Source organism: Halictus rubicundus, chromosome 15 (assembly GCF_050948215.1).
Source record: "Halictus rubicundus isolate RS-2024b chromosome 15, iyHalRubi1_principal, whole genome shotgun sequence".
Classification (NCBI taxonomy): Eukaryota; Metazoa; Arthropoda; class Insecta; order Hymenoptera; family Halictidae; genus Halictus; species Halictus rubicundus.
In genome coordinates this window covers 2,224,213-2,243,488 of record NC_135163.1, presented here as the reverse complement: position 1 = coordinate 2,243,488, position 19,276 = coordinate 2,224,213, and the positions used below count along the sequence as shown (strand labels likewise).

General features: G+C 49.8%; 4 protein-coding genes across 6 annotated transcripts in view; 1 reads left to right on the top strand and 3 right to left on the bottom strand.

Moving 5' to 3' along the window:
• Positions 1-1,582: 1,582 nt before the first annotated feature.
• On the bottom strand, positions 1,583-11,894 carry LOC143361383 (uncharacterized). Its single transcript, XM_076800728.1, has 9 exons — positions 11,657-11,894; positions 6,786-7,140; positions 5,170-6,665; positions 4,898-5,090; positions 4,671-4,829; positions 3,158-4,590; positions 2,654-3,061; positions 2,461-2,589; positions 1,583-2,012 (listed from the first exon to the last, which is right to left on the bottom strand). The coding sequence occupies exons 2-9, from the start codon at positions 7,065-7,067 to the stop codon at positions 1,820-1,822; spliced, it is 4,293 nt and encodes a 1,430-aa protein (XP_076656843.1). The 5' UTR covers positions 7,068-7,140; positions 11,657-11,894; the 3' UTR covers positions 1,583-1,819.
• A 925-nt stretch (positions 11,895-12,819) lies between these two features.
• Positions 12,820-13,736, bottom strand: Nd-13b (NADH dehydrogenase (ubiquinone) subunit ND-13B). The gene is made up of 3 exons (XM_076801158.1): positions 13,535-13,736; positions 13,214-13,375; positions 12,820-13,126 (listed from the first exon to the last, which is right to left on the bottom strand). Exons 1-3 carry the CDS (start codon positions 13,553-13,555, stop codon positions 12,953-12,955), a joined length of 357 nt encoding a protein of 118 aa, XP_076657273.1. The 5' UTR covers positions 13,556-13,736; the 3' UTR covers positions 12,820-12,952.
• Positions 13,737-14,969: 1,233 nt separating this feature from the next.
• On the bottom strand, positions 14,970-16,505 carry Rps5a (ribosomal protein S5a). 2 transcript variants are annotated; one of them, XM_076801155.1, is made up of 3 exons: positions 16,406-16,505; positions 15,376-15,748; positions 14,970-15,304 (listed from the first exon to the last, which is right to left on the bottom strand). In XM_076801155.1, the coding sequence occupies exons 2-3, from the start codon at positions 15,739-15,741 to the stop codon at positions 15,020-15,022; spliced, it is 651 nt and encodes a 216-aa protein (XP_076657270.1). In that variant the 5' UTR covers positions 15,742-15,748; positions 16,406-16,505; the 3' UTR covers positions 14,970-15,019. The 2 variants fall into 2 exon arrangements, with proteins under 2 accessions (XP_076657270.1, XP_076657269.1); XM_076801154.1 differs by having other exon boundaries at positions 16,395-16,488.
• Positions 16,506-16,665: 160 nt separating this feature from the next.
• LOC143361598 (uncharacterized) overlaps positions 16,666-19,276 on the top strand; it is a 29,993-nt gene continuing 27,382 nt past the window's right edge. The window contains exon 1 of one of the 2 annotated variants that reach the window (XM_076801137.1): positions 16,666-16,996. The gene's annotated coding sequence lies outside the window, so the exon portion shown is untranslated. Of the gene's footprint in view, positions 17,002-19,276 lie in introns of both variants that reach the window. The other variant, XM_076801138.1, reaches the window with a different exon arrangement.

The window sequence follows — 19,276 nt, the reverse complement described above, 5'->3', positions numbered from 1 at the left end:
CAAATTTATGATCCGAATGGGCAGGGTGACAATGATTTGGTACGGGCCTAGCGAAGAAAGTCCCTTTAATTTCGTTTATCTCAAGCCCCGCACACGATTATGTTCTGTCCGATCGCCACGGTCAGATGGACTGTAGTAGTAGGCTTTTGCGTATACGTATAACTCCACACAATCAAATTTTGCCAAAACTTTAACAGATAACTACAGTGACTCCCACTAATATTCGGACGCTTAAAAATCATATAACTTTGTTAATATTAGATTTTGACTTGGATTTTTTTAAAGAAGTTAACACAACTGATTTGCTTCAGAAAATGAACAAAATTTTTTAGAAAAATTGAAATTGGTCGAAATAGCAGAGAAAATACTAAAAGTTGTATTTTGCAACTATTTTATGTGTACTTACATTGGAAATTTAGAAAGTACGATTTGTGGATCTGTATGAATTATACATATTCTGAAAATTTTATCAAAATCGGTCAACGTTGCAATGAGCTACAGATGTTTCAAAATGATCACATAAGGGTTTTTAGGGGTCTTTTTAAAGGTCACCCTTAAGTTTTCATCGTTAAACGTTTCTAGCTCATTGCACCATTGACCGATTTAGATGACATATTCAGAATATGTATAATTGATAGAAATGTGCAAAACGTACTTTATAAATTTTTAATATAAGCCCGCATAAAAAAGTTCTGCAATTTTAATCAAACATATTTTTCACTTCATGTAGCGACCCTATTGTTCTACCTTGTCAAAAAAATTCAAGTAGTATAGTCCAGTATTGACAAAGTTATGTGATTTTTAAGAGCGTCCGAATATTAGTGCTAGTCACTGTATTTGTTTGCGACATATGGTTCCTTTCAAACGTTTTCTCTTCTCGATGAGTAGAAGGTGTTCATGTAAAAAGAGATTTTAACAACAATTTTCTTTGTCATAATGTAGCTGCAAGTTTCTTTTACAAATCTCCTCCAATCCAGAGTGTTTTATACATCATGTATCTGTGTACCTTACTAGCTACTCACCGCGTTCGATTCTTCGGACACCTCCCTCGGGAAAGGGATATCGGAATTGGTCGGTTTCGAGGCTGTGGTTGTCCCGACTCCTGTTCGCGCGGTTTTGTTCGCGTTCGAAATCGGATACTGTTGTTCCTCGTCGCTGCTCTCCGACAGCAGACATTCGAATTCGGAGCGTCTACGAGCGAGCGACCGTCGGATTAACGATTAAACAGGAAAGACGAGATTAACGATAGAAATGAGTCGGTCGACTCAGCGACTTTGTTGGAGAAACGATTGAGAATATCGAAGAAAGTATTATTCGTACAGTAGGGCGCTCGATGGCGTTGTTCGCCGATCCGCCCCGCTTCCGCTTCCGTTGCCGAACGAATACGATGTTCCGCTTCCTAGAATTTCTTTCGCTGCGTCCTCCATTTTGCGTTCAACAATTCACAATTCGAACGACTCGAATCGGTTGGTTGCTGTAGACTTACCATATAAAATAACGAGTAGTAGAATCCGTGGATCCGCGCATGCGTACGCGCACGCGCACGGAATGGGGTCGCTTTCGCGCGGCATCAAAGAGAAAATTCAAACGCAACAAAGTACTCTGTGTTTTATTGGTGAAAACGCTACAACAAAACGTCGTTTTACCGTATTATCGTACAACGAAGAAATCTTGTATGCCAGAATCGGGGAACTCTCGCGTTATCGCTCTAACGTGGATTCCTCGAATCCAGCGTGCAAGGTCGGACAGATCTTCCGACGTGCGCGATCCAAGAACGATCGACGAACGCGGGCTCCGAATTCCGAATTGCGAAATCCAATCAACTCGGAACGGACGGCGGCGGACGAGGATCGAAAGAAATGGGTCGGTAACTTCTCCTCCTCGTAAAGGGTCGCAGCCCGCTTAGCTCAAACTCGTGCGCAGGGTTCCTCGGTCGTTTCGCTGGCTCCGGCACCACCGGAGCATCCCCTTCCGATGTAGCCGCATCTTCGCTTCGTTCCCGACTAGCCGACCTGTTCAACGTTCGTTCGCTGTTTTGTCTGCGTCTGCGTCTTCGTCTTCGTATGCGTCCGCATCCGCGAAACGTCGGCGGAAAGAGGTTCGCCAGTCGCAACCCCTTTCCGCCGAGATTCGAAACGCTCGCGCTCGAAAAACGACCGAAGCGAAACGCCGCTCTGCCGTGTCGATCGAAATTGCAAACGCGAGAAACGGTTCGCTTTTATCTGTACCGAAGCGTCGTCGGATGACTAGAGGCGTTAACGTATGCGTTTGGTCCACGTCGAAATTCCCCGTTACCCCAAAGAGAGCTTGCGCTTTGCGGTTCGAGGAAAAACGACGGTGTGCTTGCAAGCGCGCGCGGTAGGTGCGTTTCGCAATCGGTCCTGATCGAGATCGAAATCGGGATCGAGGAGTCGAAGGATCTCGGAGGCCGGGTGTTAGCGAGGGTATCGTTGAACGTACCTAGATCGATGGGATTTCGTCTTAACGGCAGTTTCTCTGGATTGCGGTCTCGTGTTCGGCTGTGAGAGTTCGCTGTCGCTGCTCGCGAAAGACGATTTAGCTATCAGCGCGCCGTGCGCGAAATCCTTCCTACGGAACGAAACGATCGCGAGATTAGCGTCGCGTCGCGGCGAGAACGAGGAGTTGCGCTCACCTGTAATTGTCGGATCTGGGAGTGGAGTCGGACGTTGTCGCTACCTTGCCGGAATGGACGTTCAGATCCACGAAAGCGGGAGAACTTTTCGGGATATCGCAAACGACCTTCGGATGGACGGTGGTGTGTTTGGTCTCGAGGTGCGAGGACGCGTCCGGCGCCCAGTCGTAGTAGTTTGGTCGGTAGCCGGCGACCGGTTCGTCGCGACGTTGCTTCGAGTCGGAACCCGAGCCGGAACCGGAGTCTCTCTTGCGACGAAACTCGTTGTTCCCTTCGAAATTCTTTCCCGGCGACGTCTTGCGATTTCCAGCCGGCTGCCAGGTCGGCGAAGAGGCGGTAGAGGAGGGCGCGCCGTCCGGATCCGCTCGGGGTGCCCGCGAACCGCTCCACTCGGTGCTCGCCGGATTGCTATAATCGCGAAACTCGTTAGAAAGCTCGTTGTCAACGGGCCGACGAGAGTCGACGCGCGACGACAGGTATCTCGAGTTACTTTCCGGGTCTTACTTGAAATTCTCCTCCATTTCCTTGAACAAACGCAACTGCTGCCTGATGCTCGCCTTCTCTTTCGCGCGTTTCCGCTGAAACTCCTCTTCCACTTTCTGCATCGCTTCCAGCTCGCCCTTCCTCTGACGTTCCTTCGCCTCGGCCTCCCTCGACAGCTTCTCGGCCAACCTGCGCCTCTCGATCTGCCTGACCGTCGACTGGAAAGTGAAGCGTCTGCTCTTCGAGCCGCTCTTCCCTTGGTGTTTCGTCTCTTTCGACGTCGACGACGATTCTCGACCGTTGGCGGGCCGAGTAGGATCCCGCCTTTGCTTGGACTCGCCGCCGAGGAAATTCTCCGCGGTCCCGGTCGTCCTCGGACGTCGTTTCGACGAGATGCAACGGTGACTCGCGTCCACGGCTTGCTCGAGCTTTCTCGCGGAACTTTTCTCACGAACGCTCGCATCCTCGTGCTCGACGACGCCGATCCTTCCCGAGCTCCGATGCATCGCGTCGCCCGTTTCCGGCAAATACATGACGCGTCCGCTCGGTGCCAGATACGAAAAGGACGGAGATATCAACCTCACGGGAAAGTCGTCGGCGAACCTTTCGATCTCTTTTTCGGCCTCCGCGTTCCTCTCCGCGTTTCTCTCCGCCTCCTCCTCGTCGTCGTCGTCGTCATCGTCGTCTTCATGCTCGTCGTTACCGTCGTCCTCGTCGTCTTCGTCACCGACGTCGTCGTCGTCCTCGTCGTCGTTGTCAACGCCGTAACCCTCGACACCGTTGTCGCAACGATTTTTCGCGTCGACGAGCTTCTCTTCTCGTTCTCGAGTCGCAATCGATTTCCAGCAGGACGAGGAGGACGAGAATCTCGCGACGTCGATCGCGATCGATTGTCCGTGCTGCAACGAGGTCGGCGCGCTCGTCGATAAGAACCAGTTGTCGTCGAGAACGTCGTGCGAGTGTTTCCTTCGAAGCTCGTGGGCACCGATCCCGAACGCTCCCGACATCGATCTTTTCAGCTTCTTCAGCGAGTTGAAAGTCGAAAGTTGTTCCCGCGTTCTCGACTCGGGCAAGGCGGGATGCGCCGCTTTGTGATCCTCGCGAGGTAGGGACAGCGAGAAGACGCGCGTTCGAGGACGATAGTTGAAAGGAGCGGTCAAGGGCAGAGGCAACGGCGAAGGAGAATCGACGCCCGCGTCGCTGCTCGACTCGTCGTCGCCCAGATCCTGTTGCGGCGTCCAAGCTGGTCTCGTCGCGGATGTTTTCGGTCTGTTGATCGTGCTCACGTCGAACGAGTCGTCGTTTCCGGCTCCGGCGTCTCCGGATATCCCGGAATCGCCGGACTTGTCGTGCGAGCTGCGTGGACCGAGCACGTGCATAGGCGGCGGGGGCGGTGGCGGAGGCGGCGGCGGCGGTGGTCTCGAAAGTCGCTCGATCCTCTCCTCGAACATCGTCTGGAACGCGAACGAACCACGATTTTTCGCAACGACTTTCACCCGTACCTACCGACCGGTCGCGAGCGAGTTTTACCAACCGGCATCTCCTCGCTGGCGGTACTCAAGCTTGGCCCCGGCGTTTCCAGCGCGGAAAGCAACCTCCAAGCGGCTGACGGCGAAAACCGTGGGATTTCCAGCTGCTTTTTCGGCAAAGTCGGCCGCAATTTCAGCGAAATGTCCTCGGCGACGTTTCGTCCCTGAAAAAATCAAACATGAAGAGGGAGATCCGGAAAGCAGAACTCGCTTACAGAACGTGTTCGCTTACAGAAGTATCGTCCGTATCGTCGGCCGTGTCCATGGAGGATCTGCCGTCCTCTCCGTCTTGAAACTCGGTCCGCCTTTCCCGCTTCTCTCGCTTGTCCAACTTCTCGTGGTCCAACCTATGCCGGGATTCGTTTGGCGGTACCGACAGCTCGTTCATGCCAAAGTAGAAGGTTTTCGGAGTGACGTGGGAGTATCTATCGATGGGATCGACGGGAAAACGATTGTTTATCGGTCTATGCTGGGACAAACGATAAGCGGAACAAAGACACTTACGGTTGATCGTGTTCTGCAGCTTGACGTTCTTCCAAAGCCATCGGATCCTGCTTGTCGTCTAGCAGGCATCGCCGAACGCGACCGTCTTTGGTAGAGTCGGCCGAACGGGCCGACTCCATCGCGCCATTCCACCGGCTGGGATCCGAGTTTTCCTTGTCTCCGAGTTCCTGTCGTCGCCTGGTTTGTTCGATCCTCCTCGGAATCCATTCTCGCGCGTCGGCCGCGTCTTTTGTTAACCGCGACGGCAACGAACGATCGGACGCGTTCCAATCGACCGCGGCGGTTCGTTCGTTGCGAACGGGATCGGGATTCGCCGCGCGCTTTCCCGATCGTTCGTCGCTCGATCGGCGACGGTTAGCGGTTCGATCGGACGATCCTTGGCCGGTGTCGACGTTCACCTGCTCGGCGAGGTTCGAACGACCGGACGGCTTACCGTGATCCTCCACGGTCCGCCCAAGGTGTTCGTCGAGGTTGCTTGGTCGACCCCGAGGTTTCGCGTGCTGAGAAACCCGTTCGTTCTCGATCTGGATCTCGATCGGAGATCGGTCGGGACTTTGCGCGTTCGTCGGTTCGCCGGCTGTATCTCTCGAGCGAGAACGATCGAGGACGCAAGGATCGGGAGCCTCGCAGCGGCGATCCAACGATCGCGTCTCGGGACCGATCGATGCCGGTTGATCGATGGTAACGGCGGGGCTGGTCGTGCACGCGAGTTTATCGCGAACTCTTCTGGCTACTTGGATCAGCTCAGCTTGAAACTCGGGACTGCTGACGCTTCTCCGGAGCGTGTTCTTTCCGTCGAATCTGTCGGCTGTCTGGGATCGTTTGCGTTGTCGGTTCTGGTCGACGTCGCCGGCGATGGCTTCGGTTTCGGCCACGGTCTCGACTTCGGCTTCGGCTTCGGTGTCGGGAAGACGAGCGTGCGATTGGCTCGTTTCGAGTTCGCGATCGCGATATCGCCGATTCTGCGCATCGATGCCGGACAGGTGCCAGCCGACTCGCGCCTTCTTGGTTTCGGCCCGAGTTTTGAAGAGGCGACACCTCCTCGGCGGCGGTTGAACTTCCCGGTCGTGACGATATCGAGCGTCGACGTCCCGAGGACCGATCGAGGTCGAAGTCGAAGTTGAGGTCGAGATCGGATCGTTGGCGAGCTCCAGCAGTGCGGTCGGCGGCGCGGGAGCTTTGTACTTTTTTCTGGCTTTGTATCGACTCTCGACGCGATCCTTACAATCTCTGTCGATCCGCCGACGATTGCAGGCCGATCGATCCTGTTCCCCGGCGATCGGTTTCCCGAAGCCCGGTCGGTCCTGTATCTCGGGCGTGTAACGGAGATCGGGTTCGCTGCCGAATCTCTTCAAATCGGACAGTGACGCGTCCGATCGTCGTCGACTCGCGTCGACTTGGTAGCGGCAGCAAGCGCGTTCGATCCTCGTCGACCGAGGCTCCGGAACGCGCGACGCCGAGGTGCTCCTGCAGCGGAACGGTCCATCGCGATCGCGCTGAAACCAACCACCCGACTCGTAAGCGTGCCAGCTTTTTCGCAACTGTACGCGGAATGGTACTTGAAATGGTACGCGGAATGGTGCTGGGAACGATAGGCGAAACGACGGTGCGTTTACCTTGGCGAGATCGCGCGACGACGCGAACGTCGGCGCTCTGCGGCCGCTTATGGTCCCGCCGTTGTGGATGATGTTGCCGTTGTCGGTCGGTCGTAGTCTCTGATTCGGTGGCTCCGGAAGAACCTTCCGCGCCGCCGTCACCGCGGCCGATTGAGAACGATGCCTAGCCAGCTCTCGCGGAAACGATTGGGACCAGCCGCGGTTCGTCTCCGAGATCGGCAGCCCGCTCGATCGGCTGGAGGCCGTCTGTTCGTTTCGCGAGCTGCTACCATTGTTGCCCATCTTGTAGTTTCTCGCTAAGCGTGCCGATAGGACGACTCGTTAGCAGATCCGCGACTCCTCCTCCATTCTGCACCTGTTGGCAATTTTTACGATTATTTCGCGGCAACGAAAAGACGGGGAACAGAGACCGGAACGTTTCGTGATTTCCAGTCCGTCGAAGCGAGGCGAAACGACGGGTAATCGCGATACCGGCGATAACGGGTTTTACCTAACGGGTTCGAATTGGTTCGAGAGGCACGATCAATCGACGAACCACCGTCCAATCGTCGGAACAAACTAGTGGCTCTGGCATTGACTCGGATCGGATTTAGAAACGTGGCGCGCTCGTTGGAACGCGAACGGGAACAGGAACGGGAACGCGTAGGACGCGGTACCAGTATCTACAGGTAACGCGCGTTGCCAGTTCAGCGTCGACGTCGCTTCTGCGTTCGAAACGAAAAATTCGACGTTGCGTAAAGTCCGAGAGAAAGTTACGCGAGCGCGCATCACCGTTGAGATCGATCCGCGTTTAGGTCGGTTCCCTATCGTCGACGTCACCACCGTTTCGTCCGGTGAATCGACCACCGCGATCACGATCGAATCGAATCGAATCGGATAAGATCGGACAGAATCGGATCGGTTCGGATCGAGGTCGCGGTCTTCGCGCGAAAAAGAAAGTCTTCCTGGGGCGCGGACGAGCACGAGATCCGGTAAATCCGGTGAGAGCGGACGAGACGCGACTGCCGTCAGCTCCTTTTTGCCTCCTTGTCGTCGTTCTCTCGTCGCTTTCTTCGAGGCAGCAGCCAGTCGCGCCTCTCGATGACCGAAATTCGTTTAACGAGAATCCATTAAAAAAAAAAAGAAAAGAAAATCAGAAATTCGGTAAACGAACGCGCGGCACGGGGCTCCGGTCTTCCGTTCGTCGAGAATCGGAAACGATCACGCGCGTCGATCGTAATTCCGACGCGGACGGGGACGGCACGCCTCTTAGCGATCCTAACTGGCACTAGGTCTAAAGATCGCGGACAAGCACGTACGAGTCCAATGCAAATACCGGACAACCGCGCGGCGCGTCCACGCGTGCACTCGAGGAGACACGCCGATCTCTACGACCTACATTCCCTTGGAAGGTTTCTAGAGATCGGTGTTGCGTAAAGAGACGATACTGTGCGTCGACGTGAGACGAGACAAAAACGAGACAAAACGAGAGGAGACGAGACACATCGAAGTATCCCACAGCTAACGATCAGCGAGGTTTAGGGAGATCTCTATGGTTCGAATCGCGCGCCGAGAGAGATCGAGCCTGTCGTCGTTCGTTTGCTCGTACAACGATTAGGCTCGGATCGTTGGCTCGCTTCGTGGAACGCGTGTCGGTTCAATAGTTTTGCGATCTCGAAAATTATTCCAAGCTCGAATCTTCGCCATCGATTTCTCTCGTAACGCTGCGGATGTTGCGTTTTTCGATGTCGCAGCTAGCTCTCGATCGGACGTCGCGTCGTTGAAGCCAATTTTCGATGAGTTGGAACGGGGGACGGGTTAACGAAACGAGACTAGAGATCGAGATCGCTAAACGTGTTCCCGCGATGAGGAATAACTCGCGAACGAGCAGATGGACAAAGAGAAGGAGCAAAACGTCCAACCGGTTATCGTTTAACCGGCCGTAATAGTTGCCTCTTGTCCCTTGCTCGTACCGGAATTCCGATTTTTTCTTTTACTCTGTTCTCGCGACCGATCGTCTAGTTCGAACTTGTCTCCGCGAGTGTGTGCCCACATACTCGTAGGAATCGTTCGACTCGACGCATCGACCGCGATCGTCCGAAACGATTCGTCGGCTAGAACGAAGACGTCCGTTGCTGGCCTCCTCGATGACTCGATCTCTCGACAAAAAGGTCTTTACTCGTCAAACGCGAAGTAGTCGAGATCGAACAGTTTGTTCTATTCGAATCCGGTCTGCCACGTTTTACGAAATATAAACGGATTCGAGCTGATCGATCGTCATCCTGATCGCGATCGTTCTTAATTTCACCGCAGCCCCGCTCCGCGCCGCACCGCGCCGTTTCGATAAAAGAGAAAAATAACGAAGAAAACGGAACAATTGCGTGAGACGCGTACCGATCAGGACGACGATGACGGGAACAAGAGGAGAACGGAGAACGGAGAGGAAAAGGAGGAGGAAGAGGTGGAGAAGGAAGGAGAAGAGTGGGGCAGAGAACGGCAGGTTGTCAAGAACCAGCACGGATGGGTTTTATTCGCGAAGCATGTGGGTCAGGCGCAATCGCGCAAGTGCACCGTGACGCACCCATTTCTCTCGCACCTGCGCGCATGCGCTTTACCCAACACGATCCTAGAAGTTGATCGACGATCGAACAAAATAAGCGGTGTCGAACGATCTAGACACCGAAATGAAATTTTTCAAACGAGTTTACCCGCCAGAACGGCCGCCTTGAGCTTTCTCGCGTCGCGTCGCGTCGTTTCCTGTCGTTTCCCGACGTTGATAGAAACCGGCGAATGTAATTTCACAGGAATTTCGGTATGCGGAAGGAAAGCTGCGAGTCGAGTCGAGTCGAGTCGAGGCGTAGCGAGGGCAATGATTGAACGAAAGGAGGAGAGAACGGTAGGGATCGAGCGGCGGTAGTGGCGGAACGAACGTCGTCGTCCGCGTTCGCGTCTCTGTCCGCATCCGTGCCAACCTCTATCACCGGGAAACGGTTGATTACTGATCACGGAGAGAATGAGGAAAAGCGCGAGAAAAGATAGCCGCCCGATCCTTCTTTTACTTCCAGTAATATTTTCAATTCGCGAGCAAACGCTCCTTAGATATTCGTGGACGGGAACCGGCGATTAACCAGGGCACCCTCGATTAACAGGGCACCCTCGATTAATTGGGAACCCGCGATTAACAGGGCACCCTCGATTTACAGGGCACCCTCGATTAACAGGGCACCCTCGATTAATTGGGAACCCGCGATTAACAGGGCACCCTCGATTTACAGGGCACCCTCGATTAACAGGGCACCCGCGATTAACAGGGCACCCTCGATTAACAGAGCGCCCTCGATTAACAGGACACCCTCGATTAACGGGGCACCCTCGATTAACAGGGCACCCTCGATGACGCGGCGACGGCGACGGTGACGGAGAAACCGCGCGAACCAACGAAAGGTGAAAGTTGCTGGCGCGTACGATCGCGGATCCGGGCGCGACGGAAAAGGTGGCTGAAATTCGAGCGTGGCGCGGCGCACGGTTACGAACTACGTGGAAGGTGTTATCCCAAAAACATTCGACGCGCGGTTCGTCTCCACTTTCTCCCGTATCGGCTCACGGGTCCCCGATGCGCGCGAGTTCCGAGCGAATCGCACGGGATGACGACGACGCGCGACGCGACGATCTCGCGAAACGAAAGGAATCGGTGGCGAAACGACGAGACCGGCTGGGACGGAACGGTTCGGTGACCGTGAGGACGCAAACGCATTCTCGGTGAAACCGAGAAAAAAACGGTGAATTTGCGACGCGTGAGATACCTTCGCATTAATTAGAGACGAAGGGGCGCGGTGCGGCGGACGAAAGCACGCATCCCGCGCGAAACTCTACGCATTCTTAGCAACGAACACCGCTGTAGCTCTTTAATTCTATCGGATAGATTCGAAACTTGCATCTCGACCGAAAGAATGAAATCGTGTGTCGTTGCAACAAGGCGGACCGGTATCGCAATTTTCTCGTGCATACGCGCTTCCATCGTCAACATGACGAAACTTGCTCAAACTCGAAAACGTTATTGGGAAGGCACGGGAGTTGCGCGATCGCGATGCTGCGCAACGCTACGCTACGCGGCACAACGCAACGCAACGCAGCGCAGCGCAGCACGCGTTCGAATAACAGCGTAAGGTTTTGCGAGAAAAAGTTGCCAGGCTTCTGGTATGCTCGATACTGGTTCGCGGAGCTGGCGTAACAGAGAGATCGTAATCGCGCGTTTTCTCGATTCTCGTGACCAGCATATATTGTTGGTAGTCGCGTAGGCGCGGTTATCGGCTCTACGCTGGACCTCGCTTTGCCGAGATCGAGTGTAAACAAAGCTCGCGCACGCGGTTTTGCTAGCAGCTGGAACGTCGAGCGCGCGGAACATAACGGGTCAACGTCACGCCGCGTGAACCTCCTTCCGATTTCGCTTGAGAGCCATTCCGTTCTTCCTTCCTTCCTTCATTCTTCCGTTTCTTGTGTTTCATTGAAAACTAACGCGAAATTGTAACGAAAATTCGAACAGAGAATCGAACGGAGAACAGTTTTCCGGAAGACTCGTACGTACGCATGACGTACGGATGGCGTGAGAAAACAAAAGAAACGAAGTCTGCCGCTTTCGTTTCGTCGCGCTCAACGAAATTCCACGCATTGTCTTCGAACGAGAACGCGTTTTCTTCCGCGAGCATTGTTTCGCGCCGCGAAATCTAGCGTGTTTCGCTTCCGTTTCCGGCTGGCAAACGCTTGGTAATCGGCGAATCGCGACCAATTTTGGATCCGCGGGTCTCACCTCGTTCGCGAGATTGATAGAAAGGCCCCGCTATCTAGATTGGCGAGCTAGGAATTGCGCTTGAAAAACGAAACATCGTACACACCGATCGTCGACTCTCCTAGTTTGTAGTTCCACTTTTCTTCGGATCGGGAATTCGGCTCGTGGTTCAACGCGAGCCATCGGTCGATGTCATTTCGAGCCGAATCGAATCTTCCTCTCGAGCATCGGGCCACCGTACGATCTCAAGGGATGAGCCATCGATCGTGCGGTCACTATTAAACGGCGAGAATTATCCACTCCGCATCGATATTTGTTTTCCCAAACACTTCAACACCCGCGGGTTCGCGGTTCGCGCGCGTGCCCACAGCCTAAAAACCGAATTGTTCGAGTACAGGATGTCGCGACACTTTGACGATACTTTTCCCGTACTATGGTTCACGGTACGACTGTGATACTATCGGGCCTACTTTCGAATACACGGCAGTGAACGGCGAACGGCGAACGGCGAACAGCTTGCCTTTTTCCGTCTTTTTATCGTCGAAACACACCAGTTCGCGAGAGTTGTGCAAACATTAGAAATTCCCGCGACGACTGAGAACCAGAAGGGAGAAGGAGAAGCAGGAACAGGACAGGGTGAAGGAGAAAGAAAAAAGGAGAATGAAAATCGAAGATGCGAAACGGTACAACGTATCGAATGCTCGACGTCTCGGAGAGGAGTGCGAATCGCTTGCTCCCTATCCTCGAGCTCGAGCTCGAGCGCGACGCGAAATCAGGACTGTACGGCGACCCTCGAATCCCCACCCGTAAATCCTCGATCCACGGCTCAAAAACCATTCTCCTACCTTCGCTCTAACTTTACTTACCTACTCCTACCTATCTTGCCCTATTCCCCACTACCGCGAAACGCATCCCATCGTCATCCCATCGCTATCCCACCGCCCCTCTCTATCACCCCGCTGAGAGAGGAACTCCTTCCTCTCCGCATTCCTTTTGATGCCGATGCCGATGCCGATGCCAGTACCGATGCCAGTGCCGTTGCCAATGTCAGAGCTTCTGTTCGAAAATCGTTTCTTGTTCGAACGAGATACACCCGACTCGCTTCCAATGTCGTTTTCCCTTCAGTTTTCTAGTCAAAATTACCCCTTCCCTCTCGAGCCGACAAAACATTTAACGACACCCTTTAAACCAGCCTACAAACTAACCAGCTTTCCTTCTAAACGAACCGCCGGAACTTATATGTTTGTAAATATACATATAATAGCTACAAAAGTTTATACGATATTTATTTTTCAAACAAGTAGCGTTGGGGATACGATACGCACTTCAAAGAGGTATCTCGCAAGGGCTTAGAAATCTATGGTTTCCGCTCTATGTACAAATCTGTTCTATCGGATCTAAATTATTTATGAGGTGGCCACGTCCACTGATGACGAGGAGCTTCCTCTATCAAACTTTCCCACGGTTTCCAAACCGACATCTTCTCCGCTAAGACAAACTCCTTCTGCGCTTGCAATATAAGCTCTTCGACCTGTCCGCAACCTATCTTCTGCTCTATGGCAGCCACGTCTTCGTTCTGTAAACCGAAAAGCATCCTGTTAGGTTAGCACACGTTTGCAGGAAAATGCAATGCCGAACACCCATAAACGGTTTGTAACATTACCTGCTCTACGATACTGTTTCTTTCTCTGATCAGCGCTTCTGTGTGTTTCTTATAAGCAGATTCTGCAGGTAGTCCAGCTAAAGCTTTCATAATTTTCGTGTATATCAAGGTTAGTTCGCGACGGGGATTTTCGGATACAGCGAGACCCGTCAGCCCTGTCGTCTAAAATGGAAATGTACTGTCAACATGCAAACCATTCACCGATCCAAACAACGTATTGTCATCGAAGCGGTTATGTTCTGAACGATCCTTGATCAACGTTCGATCAAGTATTTCGACAGCTGCTCGCTTCGCTTTAATCGATCTTGACGGATGCGTTACCTTCTTTAATATTTTTGCCATGATCGTTGTCGTAATTCGATCGAAAGAACTCCGATTACGCGATCAACCTTTAACCAAATTCTAAATACGCTTAACCTAACCTGGCGATGAGTATTTCCATTGGCGATACTGTCTCTATTATGTTTTCATGAAATATAAACGCGCACGTATACGAGCACACTTCCGATTCAGTTCCACTACGCTTATCCAAGGACCTCGAACTAAATAACAGAATTCTCTCTTGTATCGTAGTATTCGATGGTCGTATGCATTATTTTTGAAAAAACTCAGGCGTGCACAAATGCCGCGCAATTTCAGACTAAACGTCTTAACCCGTTTTTCAAGTTGCTGTCATATCGATTTTAGATTAATGGTTGTCAGCTGATGCAGTTTAAATAAATGTTTCATCTCGACGTCATGCTTTTTATATCTACAAAGTAACTTTGTACTCGTGCCGTTGGTGGTAGCACAAGTCCCTTTAAAACTTTAAATAGTTTAAACCACGGATGAGGGACCAGATATAGGATTACACCGATCACCGTATTGCGTCGTATCTTGCTACTTATTGAAAATACTTAAAAATTGGAGATTGATCGCATGATTTTCCTTTCGTAGACAATAGTCAGTCGGAGAAGTTATATTGGAATATGAAGGAAATGTGTTTATGTATGTAAATGTATTTTCTCATATGACACAGTTTCAGTTTCGTCCGCGGTACAACCATAAACCGACACAAGACATTTCCAGAGACAACTGTGCGATCGATCAACAGTTATAGAAACCTCCGTATAAATATAGAGTTGCATTATCAAAAATTATCAGTCTGTCACCGACTGGGGGCTCCAGACTGGGTCAACCTCCCGAGACCTTACGAGTTTCCTGTGGACCCCTACTGAACATTGACCTCAAAAAAATGTTCACACGTTGAATCTTGATCGTAGTCCACGCATTTTTCTACACCATTCCACCATATACCCGCGTCACTGTCATTTGCTGAATCCTTCCCTCCCTAGATTATAATCCATGTCCTAGTTTCTGCTCCCTAGAATCTTTCCTACTGCTTATTGCTATTATTATTGCTATTATTAAGAGAGGCTAGGCCGTTCTACCATCCAACATTGCGGTTTTGCTGATCTACCGATCCACTTGCACACAAGTGTGTAATACTTACTATTCAGCATTACTCCAAACTTTGAGGGCTGTCGGTAGCCATCTACGGAGGTCTTCGACTTTGGCTTTTTAAATTAATTAAAATCTTTCTCGGCTTTAATTTGAACTAAAGCCGATTTAGTCGGTAATTAGATATCGAAGGAATTTCAATTTTCATTGATATTCAATAGAAATGTAGCGATAAAGGAAGTATTGTACATACTAAACGTATTGGATCATTGAATCGCTACTTTTAGCCAGAGGAATAAGTTGTAATAAGGAAATCTTGTTCAAAGGTAGAACATTTATTTGTATATTTTTACGAAAAAATGGTGTTTATCGGTTAGATTTGGCGACACGTTCAAGCTCGTCCTTCTTTTTGATCGCGTATGAATTCGACGAACCTTTCGCAGCATTGATGAGTTCATCGGCTAAGCATTCCGCAATTGTTTTGATATTACGGAAGGCAGCTTCCCTAGCTCCGGTACAAAGTAACCAGATCGCTTGATTTACGCGTCGTAACGGAGACACATCCACTGCCTGTCTCCTAACTGTACCAGCGCGTCCAATACGCGTAGAATCTTCCCTTGGTCCAGAATTAATGATAGCCGTAACAAGAACCTGATCGAAATTGTCAGAAATTAATGTATGCCTCTACAAGATAAGAAAAGCGATACAAAAGTATTACTTACCTGCAAGGGATTGTCACCCGTAAGGAGGTGAATGATCTCAAAGGCATGTTTCACAATCCTCACGGCCATTAACTTCTTGCCATTATTTCTACCGTGCATCATTAACGAGTTCGTAAGACGTTCTACTATGGGGCACTGGGCTTTCCGAAATCGTTTTGCCGCATAACGTCCAGCAGAATGTGGCAAATACTTTGCATTCTTCTCTTTGACGGCGATATAATCTTGTAGCGACATGTCGTTTACTTGTACATCGTCGCAATTCCACCGACCGAATAACTTGATTTCTGGAAGTTCAGCTGAAAGCGTCACCTGTAAGGCTGTCGCAGTGGAAACCACTACGTCGTCATATGTTTCCATGTCTCCCATGGTGTATCTGTAAAAAGATTCACAATATTTAATTCTGCATGGAACAACATATCAATTAGAAGTCTTGTACTACAAATACTATACAACATAAATAAGAAGAAACAACATCAAACAGAAAAGTCAATTGCACGTAGGTAATACATTATTTAGTTTAGCTATCTAATCGTGTTGTATACATAGATATCGATAAAATTAAGTAAAAAGACCATTTAATCGTGTTAGGAGCATCGTTTCTGTGAAAGATTCGAAAAAATCGAATAAAGTTTCTTCATGTCAGATGTCAATGAACAAAACGTATTCTCCACGAAAAATGTAAGCGTAAAATTTGTACAACCGGAGAAGAAACTTTTATCGGTTAACGTTATATCGGAGAACATTCGTAAAGCGCGTGTGTGAAATCCGGTTTATTCCGAGATGAAAATTTTATTCGAATAAACACTTTTTCGAAGTTTTGTTGATACAAATGCTATGAAAACCGTGAAGACATGTGGCCATGTGGTTACGCGGACTATAGTAACTCTTTCGTTTCGTATCTTTCGCAGCATAAAAGAACATTTACAATCACTGGAAATTTTCGAAGATTTGGCACGCTTTCAATATATTTTTGATCACACAACCGGCAGGAAAATCCGAGTAACATTCGAATTTCTTACCGCACACTTACGTTCACGTCTTCGCTGGAATAAGCGTGAACAGGAAAAGGCCATGACAGTGATGGCGCTTCGATCAGTGATTACCGGATTTCGATCGCGCTAGTCAATTTCGATACAGGACGCAATTAGAATTTCAGTTTCTCGCGTATCTCGATAACGTCGAAGCAACAGAATTTATTCTAGAAATAGTGTTGACCGTTCGAGCGGTCAAACTTGTTCCCCGAGACAGTTGTGTAACAAGAAAAACTATACGGATTGAAAGTTCTTCGTTTGACTACGAAGTGTTTACGGCAGTTCTGTAAACGCACAGAGACGATAGGTTTGTGAGTTGCCATTTTGTGCGTGTATTTACGATTAATTTCGCTCGAAAGTTGCACAACCGTCGTATTTCAATAGTTTTCCATCGAGTCGTTGTAATCTCCTAGTAGTGCGAGTACAAAACGATCGTTTTCAGTGCGTGATATGTGGTTATTATGTTGTGTTCGGGGTTAGTACCGGTTGCCGAGTAAACCGGTACGTATTTGGGAGGAAAGTTCGTGTTAAGTACGGAAGATGTCACCACCGGAAACTCGGAGACAATTTCCGGTTCTTCGAGGAAAACGGTAAGGTTCGTTTTCATTTGTGTGTTCGATTCGTTACGACAAGCGACACGACCATTAAGGATAAATCGAGCGCGGTAATGCAACTGCATTGCATGCATGCGTAGCTACGCAATACGTACACGCGAGTACGTTTGCAGCTACGCGGAAAACAAACGGACTGTACGTTCGTTACTATTCTGCCGTTTCTACGGTTGCCACGTATTTCATAATTATATTCCGCGTTTACGCCGATAAACCATCGCTCGGTTGAACGTAGAAACGCACTCATGCGAGAAATGGGAAATACTTTTCTTTGGGAACACGATCGAGTCGGCATGCAGTCTGGTTTACGGTACGCAAACTGTAGCCACAAGATTGTTTTGACTGGAGAGATAGAAAGAGAGATACTGGAGGGTGGCTCGCGTCGGTAGCTCTTTGGCCTTTACTCGTCTTCCCATTCCTCGCTCCTCACCCATCCTTCTCTATTATTTAGCCGATATCGCGGGACACTATGAAAAATCATGAATTGACAAGCGACATTTGAAAGACGGTCAAAAATTGAACAAACTATTGTTCCTTTTAATTGGCTTGCGTGATGAAACGCAATTTATCGTTCGAATAGAAACAAAAGGTAGCATAGTAGCAGCTATAGCTACAGCTACATCATACATAGAACATTTCGTATGAGTTCGATGGGAATAGTTGGCGTGAAGTGTACACCAGAGATTTGGTTGGAGCAGAGTCTATCGGTGGTGCTGTCCTCGGAGATATAAAGCAAAAGTAGTTGAACGAGTACTGACAGCCTAACCGTGGGGGTTCGAGCCAAGGGTGTATCCTAGCAACTCGACGAATACTACCGCTAGAGGGTAGTTGTTCAGTAACGTAACCACAATATTCGGAACCTAATGAGAGCATTTTTTTTCTCGATCTTACCGTTGATTAGGACTGTTCGGTAACATTTTTTCCGTTGTTACACGGACTAGCAAGCTTCCGTTCAATTCCAAGGACACGCGTAATAAGTAAATACTGTTCGTGGCTGTAAAAAAAGGCAGCCGGATGGCACGGGGGCAAGGGGACACACACTACCTGTTCATAATCTGATTCCCTGACATTGTCGCTTCGACCAATAGCAAAATTATATGTGTGCTCACCTCATTACCAATCAGACCCACGTCCCTTCCGGTTGACTTCTTCACAGCCACGGACAACAATGCCGTGCTCGCGTTTACTTACGCATATGGGATAACGGCAAAGAATGAGAAAACGTCAACAATACTTTTCGAACACGACCGTCGTTCGGTTACTCGTTTTGCAATTTTATTTACACGCTCCGCGATCCACTTCACGCTTGATCATCGTTGCTTTTTATCCTTTCTTATAACGACAGTGTTACGAGTTTCGATCGATACTTTTTGCTGCTTGCTCACCGCGAGCGAAGATTAGCGGTACGTATCGGGAAGGGCCTGGGAAGTCGCGTTTTCATAACTAAATACGGCTTAACGTTATCTCGTCGGACGACTTAATTCAAATTGAATATTGTCGTATCCGTAATGGACGACTTTTAGAGTCGTTTAGAATTTCGATAGCAAGGTACGCGAGAGAAGTGCTGCAACGTCAGCGAGATTTTGTGGCGGGGGAAAAAAAAAAAAGAAATACGTTAAGTACATTTCAGAAGTTTGTATAGAGCAATTAGTATTTGTATTGTATTTACAAGGGGTGGAGGTGTGGGTGTGGTAGGCAGCAAGTTGAAACCCCGGAGGGAAATTCGGTCCGAGCAATAAGAACAGGAGTACGAAATTGCTGCGCGGAGATGGATGTGGATAGAAACGGAACAACAAGAGGGGAGAAACCAGTGAAAAAGGATCGAGAAGGGGGTTGACGGGACCACATGCTGCGAATACAGTGCTCCTCGCTTCGCGCTCTTTGCCTCTTTGCTCTTCGCTCTCTGTCCCCTATTCCCTATTCCTTATTCCTTATTCCCTATTCCCTACTCCCTGCACATCTTCCTCGGCCGTGGTCGCGAGACTGTACGCTTCTTTTCCGATGTTCCACTCGCTACACCTTCTAGATGTAAACTTTAGACTTTCAAACCGTCTTCAAAATTGATCCTATTTTGTTAGAACCTTGGGGCACGTTTCTGCTTCATTTCACTCGTGATTTCAGTCATACGATTCGAAATATCGTATTTTTAATGTAATCCGAATTCGCTGGAATGGGACGAGAACCGAAATAGGCGAGACAAAAGTAAGAAGGTTAAAGGGTACAGATTCGATGGAGGATAGCAGGATGGTCAAGATGCAA